This window comes from Priapulus caudatus, unplaced genomic scaffold (assembly GCF_000485595.1).
Source record: "Priapulus caudatus unplaced genomic scaffold, Priapulus_caudatus-5.0.1 Scaffold1196, whole genome shotgun sequence".
NCBI classification, from domain to species: Eukaryota; Metazoa; Priapulida; class Priapulimorpha; order Priapulimorphida; family Priapulidae; genus Priapulus; species Priapulus caudatus.
In genome coordinates this window covers 21,318-30,833 of record NW_014578257.1, presented here as the reverse complement: position 1 = coordinate 30,833, position 9,516 = coordinate 21,318, and the positions used below count along the sequence as shown (strand labels likewise).

The 9,516-nt window shown below is 45.4% G+C and overlaps 1 protein-coding gene across 1 annotated transcript in view; it reads right to left on the bottom strand.

Annotated features, from left to right (window-relative positions):
• LOC106815767 (E3 ubiquitin-protein ligase HECTD1-like) overlaps positions 1-9,516 on the bottom strand; it is a gene marked incomplete at its 5' end in the record, with an annotated part of 54,161 nt that overhangs the window by 31,832 nt on the left and 12,813 nt on the right. The window contains 2 exon segments of the mRNA XM_014820273.1: positions 7,989-8,000; positions 8,519-8,747. Of these exon segments, the coding sequence (XP_014675759.1) occupies positions 7,989-8,000; positions 8,519-8,747 (241 nt within the window).

Here is a 9,516-nt window from a genome sequence, read left to right as displayed (position 1 = left end):
CTGATATACTGTTAGAGATTATATATGACAAAGTCGGCTGGCTCTGCGGAGGTATCTAGTCATTATGTCATGCTCATACTAAAGCTCATGACAATATCGTAGGTAGTCATGCTCAGTGCGTTATCAGACAGTCGAAGTGCTGCGTATATTATACAACTAGATTCGCTTTATATTAGCTGGCCATCGCACGTAGCGTCCTGTCTGTTTATATATTGACCATGCTTCCAGAAAAACACCGAGCATTACGCGTTCATCAAGCTCACGTTGGTACGTTGCTATTAGCTCTCGTGTCAACTCTCTTTCAATGACATTTTGCATTCTGTTCTTTTAATCTGGCATGAATTAATCGGGTGTACGACGCCCTAGCCGGTGGCCATACGGGCTTACTTCACCGTGGAAAGCGAGAGCCCGGGGTTTCCTCGCAAGCAGTCTCTCAGATACACGGGCAGCACGTAGTACGATATACTATACATATATCTTATGACATACTATAGCGTAGGTGACTTTCTATCGGTTCGGACAAAACACATGCTTGATACTGCCACCTCCCCTCAGCTCCGCAGCAGGGAGGGCGTGACCCTCCCCCAACCACGCGCTCAGGAGCGAACCCCCTTCCCCCTCACACAAGACAACCCCACGCTCTTCATGACTTCTTAGTTACACAACCCCCGGCGCCCGCACCCCTTCTCCGCACCCTCGACATTACCCCGTGCTTTAGGCGACCCGACAGCCGTCCTCGCCGGTCAGTTGGTCTCTACGTGACATTGTCGTGAGCGCTGACGTTCCCAGGAACGACGTACGCTAACACTGCACCAAGATAGTAGCCTTTCTTCCTTAAGGAACGCAATCTAATATCGTAACTTAGTAAATGCGCACAGGTGGTATTAATAACACTGCGCAGAACGGCTGGGCTTAACAGAGCTGTATTCTACAAGTGGAAAGTGATGAACGCTTTGGCGATATTAACAGCTTTTTAAGTCGGCAGTAGCGTGAAAGATCGAGGTATCGGCCGGCGTGATCAACGCGATAGTGAGGCGACGTGGTGAAGAATTAAGCTACGCTATATCCCCAGTCATTTATTAGTCAGTCTTAGATCAGCTTATCAATAGTGGGCTTAAAAAACGTCGACGAGGTTTCAACCGGCGACCCTAATTACTTACTTCAGTTGTTTAAAATAGTGATTTTTGTAGTTGTCGTCAAGGGTTGGTTGTCATTCTAGATATAAGTTGGGTGGATTGGCGATATAAGGGTCGCAGCTCGTGGTTTTCGCGCAGAACTAGCTCAGGTTTCAATAAGCTGGGATGTCAGAGATCTGTTTCTTGGTCGCGTAGAAACATTATGTACACGAGTGTTTTTTCTTGCGTTGTGTGTTTGTATAACAAAGCTGGTTTATGTTCTTCTGTGGGTTAGAGAAATAACGATAGGTCAACATTCGGCTGGCCACAGCGGTGTGGATGCATCTTAAGCACCAGGCCGTGAGGGGGAGGACGAGTTTTTTACTGGCAATGGTGTTCGTGTGGTGTGCAGCGCTGCTGTTGTAATAATTAGGGGAATGGCGAGCCAGGCGCTGTGGTCGCTGGTGGTCAGGATGATCAGGACCAGGTTACACAGGCTGTCTGGAGATGCGGGGGACGGCTTACCCGGGTGGGTCAAGAAATTGGACCGGTTTTATCATTAACAGCAGGGGGGGGTGGGATATGAAAACGCCACACCACTGATGTTTACAAGCGATGCAGTCGGGCTGTCAGGAAGGCGACCGAGTTCGGTACGTTCAGTGACGTTCATTGGGGTAAGTTCTAGGGCCATGAGATTCGTATTCTCGGACCCTCTTGTTGGGCGCCGTGCGATAAGCCGTAAATTATTTTTCGTGATGTGCGAGTAGTTGTCTTGAGCGTCACAGTCGCCGTAAAAATAGCGCGGTAATGGTTTATATGATAGAGTGATTCGATTTTAGCAGAAGTAACGAGTTAGGAATAATAGGGAACATAAATAAAAATACGGCGGGCGCTTCGATTGTAAAGCTACTTTGTATTCTGCTTTCCTCTTACTAGATTCGTGTTAGGAGAGCATATATAGGACCTTGGACTTCTGACCGTTGACGAAGGCCGTTTTCGAAGCAAAAAGCACGTGATCGTGCCCAGCTCAGCGTTTTGAGCGACAAACAGGGAGAAATCTGCACGCGGTGGGAGGGCGGATTCTTACCGTAGTGGCAGTCCCTCCCGCTGAAGCACGAGGTGGAATACCGTGACAATCAGTTCTGGGGAAAATCCATATAAGTGCGGATCTGTGTGATGCGTGGCCCTTCAGCCTTAGTCTAAGCTGAGTGGTGAAGATACACATACGATAGTTCACCACTCCGGGATGTGCGCACAACCGCCTTATAAGTGTGATCTATGTTGATGACTGCCTTGCTCCCACGTTCCTGAGAGAGTTTCACCGGTAGCCCTTGTAAAGGCACACATGGAGAACTCGACACGGAGATAAAACCGTTCAGCGTATGGAAGTTGCGTATCTGTGTGATGGCTCTGTATTCTCCTGTGCTGAGTAATGTGGAGAGGAAAGCAGTAGTGCAGAAAACACACACAGAGAGAAAACTTCCGTATAAGTTGCGATCTGCTGTGGAGTCCCAGCTAGACACAAAAGAACGTTCACATCAACCGTTATTTTAAGCGTTATGTTTTGCGGTTGTGGATAGGCGTTATACACCAACCGTATATAAATTAGGAAATTAGTGTGTTCGGGTTTTTATAACGTTTTGATAACGGTTAAAATAACGTCTTTCCTAACGTTACTAAAAAAACTGAAGAATAACGTTAATTGTTTCGTGAGTTTGGTTCTGACTAAACGTTATATAAAACAAGCCCGACACAATTACGTTAATATAACGTTTGTATTTAGCGTTACTGAGTGTACGTTTGCTTTCTTCTTTACTGTGAAGGATATTAAGTCGGTTAATCGTTATTGAACGTGGTTCGTGATAACCGTTAAAACAGACTCGCGACACAAGTGTACGGTTTAATACTCACGTTTGGTATTTACGTTGAAGTGAAGTTACGTTGAGCTTTAGTAGTATATAAGTATAGTATATATATATATAGTATTGTATGATATTATATAGTATATTATATTATGATATATCTAATGGAAAACAAACATTACTAACAAAATCAGTGTTTACGCGAGCTGAGCATATCTACACCGTATTAGGAATTGGTTTACGACCATATAGAAACTGCTGCACAAGTACGCTATGTGCAATCAAGCCACGTTGGACGACGACCCCCCTATTTTCTAAAAAGTAAAATACGGCTGTGTAAATCTCAGTTGTATAAATTATAATCTTTCACAATGCTATAAACCTGCCATGATTTACAACTATATCTATATAGTATAATTTTCAAATATCAACATCAATAACATCAAAGTTGGAAAATTTATAATGAAATATTCGGCGTATCCTAAGCTGCAGATTCATTTGCACACGATAAGCTACAGATACAGTGGTTAATTTCTGAATTACAAACATTCAGATATAAACATAGATTATTCATCGTGACTACTATACACGATATACATATGATGAGATCACAAAAGAGCTTGCCTATATAAGTGATTAGTTCGAGGACACGATGAGATAAAAGCCACAATTACAAAGTCAAGAGGCTGAATAAATAGCCGGGCTAGTACTGATAACTTAGGTACAGCTGTAGCTGATCAATAAAGGTATTGATTAGCTCTTGGTTACCTGATTATCATAGTGTTGAATATTCCTGAATAGTAGGCGCCAGTGCGTAACGGTGAGAAACACTTATAGTATATAGTAGCATACGACATGAATAGATGCTGATAGATTAAGGCCGAAATAGACTAGATGACATAACACAACACATTCTATTGTATCAATTTCTCGCGAGGAGTGGCCTTGCCTGGGTGTACTGATATCACGGGCATAAAACTTTCTTAGCATTTTATTCTCTCCATGTCACGCTATTATGCTAATGCGCTGCTACTCTTTCTCATATGTGTGCTATCTCTCTGTGTGCATGTCACTGAGTAAGGGTTCCAATACCATGCCACTACATCATCATATATCAGTATTCTTTTTCTACATTCAGATGCTGCCGACACACGATTAGAGTGCTATGCTCGACCCTCTCGTCCCACCTACCTTCCACATCTCCTCAATACACATGGGTGGTTTCGGTGATGGAGAAGTGGCGCTTCGGGATATCCAATGTTGATGCAAACTCTTAATCTGTTCTCACAGAAACAAAACGATGCCAAAATGTAACGTTTTACGCATGTATTATCATTGACATAATATCTCTCATCTCTACTCCTGCTCTCCTACCTCGTCTCTCTCCTGCGTCTCTCGTCGTTGCTCTACTTGACTCTTATGCTCCTCAATCTTCTTCTCCTCTCTGCGTCTTCGTCGGTTCTCTCTACTCTGCTCCCTGCTTGTTCTCTGCATGACTCTCGTCACAATCTACTCGTTAGCATAACCATATACTCCACTCGTCGTACTTCTCTTCGCTTCTATAAGCAGCTGTAAATTGGACTATGGTCCTATATATATATGTAATATCATCTGTTATATCATATACTAAAGAAATTTTCTTCTATTGGGGCTAAATAAATAAATCTTTGCGACTTAGATGAAAATAATAAGAACTAGAATAGGTGGATCAGTTTATTTACAGCTATAGGCCGACGCCTAATTATTTGTTTTTATTCTCTCAAATTCCTCATATCAAATAGCCTTACTACTAAAGAAGCTTATATAAACACACGGAGACTAAATTACATTACCTCACTCCACGCTTTCTATGTTCAGCAGTCAGCTTCTCAGCTGGCAGGCTATATGACTAGCTTCAGACAGTTTTCTTCAAGATTATGCGAAGCACACTGCAGTTTACTCGTTCCAAAAAGAGAACATGGCCGAAGCTCAAGTACTGAGTTTGAATACTTACTCATGTGAAGCTGCTTAGGTAGTGCTCGTCATTTCTCATCAATAACCAAACTGCCGCATAAAATAGACACTCGCGAACGCCGACAGCTACACACACTTCATCACGACACATACACACTACGCACACGCGCAGCTATATTCGCGCCATTGCGCGTACTTGCAGTACTTTTAGCTGGTAGGCTCGTTAGAACTATAGCCCTTCGCAGTTCGCACCTTAACATTATTTTACGACTGGTGGCGGCCAGCAAATGGGCCCGTATATAGTCTTCTAGAGCTATATAGTGCCTATCAAAACCAACTGAATGCCCAGGCCTGTTCGGAGGAAATTTACTTCTAGCTTTAGTGAAGTTCATGACTAACTAGGTTTAAACTAATATGGAATAAACACGAGTACTCGCAGCCCGTAGCCGAAGAAACTCGAGTGTTATATAGCATATCACTATCTATAGTAGCGAAAGTATAGTTAACAACACTATATATTTATACTTGGTCATGCAGTTATATAGCTTAGAGCATATGACGCTAGACAACGCTTGGCCTTTTAATAGGACACGTCAAGCTTCGAACAGGCTCTCTACTAGAGACTGTTTATTATTCCCACTAACCGATAAAAATTACGCTGAGGACAGAGCAGTTCTCGGTATTAGTATTTTGACTTGAGAAAGAGCTCTATGCGGGTAAGACTGTGTGTGCTTTTCTTCTGTACTCTGTTTTTATCTCTAGCTCATTTACTGGGTGTAGCGTAGTATTCACATTTTCAAGCATCGACGCAGACTATTTCGCTGGCTTAAGGACGATGATTACCCGAAGTTTTCAGACTGATAGTAATCTTTGCGAGTAACAATTCGCTCTCGTTACCGGCGACCGACGCATCATGAATTGGTTTATCACGCGAACGATAACGTGGACCAGGCAGGTGGTGCTAATCAGAAGGTTGTGTATGTGTGTATGCTGTGGTTCGAATATACAGATTGTTGCGTTCACGATCACTAGGCAGACCAAGTGGTTTAGCGCGGGTGGCCACAGGAGCAAAAACACGCAAGCAACAACTGCACAAATATGATTTTTAACAAAACATACAAAATTCGTAACAAAGCGATCATATCAAAAATTCGAGCACAAAGCAAATAACCTTGTCAAGAACAAAACCATTTATCGGAGCGCAAACTGCAGCTTCATAGTAGCCTTGTATTGAAAATGAGCCTCACTACTACCAATACGACACTCGATTCACGAAACAAAGATATGAATACCAGGTCATTATCAATACACGTCGTAGGCGTGCAAATTTAGCGCAAAGATTAGTTCTAATTCGATAAAAATGGAACTAATTAGTTAAGATTATTTCATGTGATAATTAATTAAGGCTAACATAATTTAAATTTATTAATAGCACATTTAATGTACGCTTAATTTGTTTTTTGGCCTCGACAACGGACGGCCCTACAACAACTACCGAGCTCTCTTGATTTGGATTAGCAATATATTTGATGATCATACCTTTTCCACTTTCCCTATAACTGGCTTCTTCTCCCTACTTTCACTTTAAGGCACTCGCATTTTATATTTGAAAGTACATTCCGCATTGCAAGTGACGTTTTTCAATTTGACATGTAAGGCTAACTGTCACGTAAATGTTACTGTTGACGTCCCCTCCCCCCCACCGCCCGGCACGTACAGTAGCCTTAACGTTACCTATTAAATACTATACTGGACGGTTCGGCCGCTGCTCTTCTGCTCGAATTGTATGAAACTATTAATAGTACGTATGATGTTATCTCTGCTCCTGGTGCCCAAGTGGGTAGATACTAGTACAGCACTTAGCTCTGGCCATCGTCAGTACTGGAGGCCGTTACTTTTTAGCCCGCGGTTCATTATACTGCCGCAGTCGGGATGTGCGTGAAGACCTCCTGTGCCTCCGTAGCATCCGTCTGATCTGGACAGGTGGCTGCCTGCGGGGCCCAGTTAATGAACGCGCGGCTATTTCTTACTATAGGATCAGCGCGCCAACAGAGCGAGTACACTTACATGTTCAGAGACAGTATGAGCGAGTCACGCAGATTCGTCATGCTAACTATTTCCTTTAGCTCCATGTTCCGCCAGCTTATCTCTTACCCTGGTACTCAAGAAACTTCAGCGACCTCGCGGTGCATGGTGGCAGACGATACTATTCCCATTAAAACTATTAATGATATGCCCACACAGCCTAGCGTGTATATATATAGTAATTATTGCCAGTTATGTTTTGTTAGTGACGCTAGCTCTAGAACCTAGGTCTATTGTAATTTAACGTGCCTTGGTTTTAATTTGACGTTGGATGCTTTAGAGTTAGAGGGATAAGGTTCCCAGCCGACCGTCTCGGCGACAACGACATGCTTAGTTCCATGCGTCGATTTCGAACACGACCCGCGCGAGAATCTTCCCCTGAGCCAGAAGCGTAGTCTGCTGCTGCCCATCGGCTGGCTGCCGCCCGCCTTGGCAACGACAAACAAACAAAAACATGTGAACATCTGTAGTCTCTCGTTTGCACGGTGCTCGAATACCCTATACAGACATCTAACAGATCTGGTCTCCACTTCTCTTATCTTCTCACTCTCTTCTCTCTCTTCTCCTCTTCATTCCTCCTCCCCTCCATCCCTTTCTCTGTTTCTCCCTTCCCTCCTCCTTCTCGCCTAACCTCCCTCCCTATCCCCTCCTGTCGCCTCCCCGCTCACCTAGTTGGTTGATTCTGTAGCTCTTCCTGGTTTCTTGCCAGCTGTAGGGTCCGTTACCCCCTTCCCTCCTCCCGCCCCCTCGCTCCCTCCCTCCCTCCCTCCCTCCTCCCCCCACCTCCCTTCCCTTCCTCCCTCCTCCGCGCTCACCTGTTATTGATCTGTAGCTCTCTGGTTTCTTGAACTGCAGGCGTCCAGGTACCGACGGTGTGGCGGAGGAGCGCGCAGGACGCGCGGACAGGAGGGGCCTGGTCGTCGTCTCCGCCTTTGATCTGTTCCTCGTGCTCGCTGGAAGCTTCTCAGAATACTCTCCACGATTTCTTCTAAAGAGGAGATGTGAGCGAGGGGAGGCCGAGTGGCGGCGCCTCTGGTGGTGTCAAAAGGAAGTGAGGGGCGGGGGGGTTGTTGATTGGTGGGGGGGGTCGGTGCCTGGTGGCAATCGGTAAACGAGATGGATTTGTTACGGTCTTCCTTATTCTTCCCTTCCTTCTCTCCCTTCTTGCTGCCTCCCTCCCTTCCTTATCGCTGCCCTTCCATTCCTTCTCTTCCCCTCCTCCCCCTCTCCTCGTGGGTGCGGGGAGTGTGTCGGTGCCTGGCGGTGGCCAGTAAACATGTTGGATTTTGGAGAATAATGTTGAAAAACAAGTTGAAAAACAATATCCAAACATGCACTCCCTCCCTCCTCCCCCTCTCCCTCTACGTACCTGAGCTATCTGAACCTCCCTCAGGGCTGCCGCTAGAGAACATGGTTGCCCTCCTCCCTCCCTCCTCCCTCCCACCTTCCTCCCTCCTTCCTTCCTCCCTCCTCCTCCCTCCCGCTCCCTCTCCCTCTACGTACCTGAGCTATCAGACCCTCCCTCGGGGCTGCCGCTAGAGTACATGGTCGCCAGCTTGCCATCGAGTATGAATCTGAACCATCCGTTGCTGCCGTTGCTGAGTTCCAGCGCGACGGCGTCGCTCCAGATGTAGAGGCAGTCACGTCCCCGCGCCACGCACCAGTCGCGCCAGTGGTAAGGCTTCCCCGGGAGGAGGTCCCGCGCATCCTCCTGCCGCGCCTCTCCCTCCTGCTGCAGCCGAGAAAGAGGAAGGGTTAGCCACACAGAGGAAGGGTTGAGGAGGAGGAAGAAAGGATTGAGAAGGAGGAAGGAAGGGTTGAAGAGGATAAAGGAAGGGTTGAGGATGAGAAAGGAAGGGTTGAGGAGGAGAAATGAAGGGTTGAAGAGGAGGAAGAAAGGGTTGAGGAAGAGGAAGAAAGAGCTGAGAAGGAAGGAAGGGTTGAGGAAGAGAAAGGAAGGGTTGATAAGGATGAAGGAAGGGTTGGGGAGGAGGAAGGAAAGATTGGCCACACAGAGGAAGGATTGAGGAGGAGGAGGAAGGGTTGAGGAGGAGGAAGGGTTGAGGAGGAGTAAGAATGGATTAACCAGTGAGGGGGGTGGATATATGGAGGGAAATATATATATACATATATATATTTATATTTATTTATGGAGGGAAGATATGTAGAGGAAACAGGGAGGGAATATATGATCAAAATATTAGGCTGAGACAGAGAGAAGCTATGATGGAGTGAAAACGTGAAGGGAAATCACGTTAGAAGGAAGCTATGCATGGAAGCCATGACAAAAATATATTTCTAGTATTCAAAAACATAATAATATAGTTCTAATCTGAAAATCTCACTCATATTCAATAAGCCCACTTTCCTCCCACCCTCCTCAAATATTTTTCCTTCCATTGTTTACCCCTGTACCACCCTTGCCCTCTTACCTGCCACCCACCCTATACATCCCTCTTATCTTCAGTTAAAGTGATTACGTCACCGTAAATGGTAAAAAA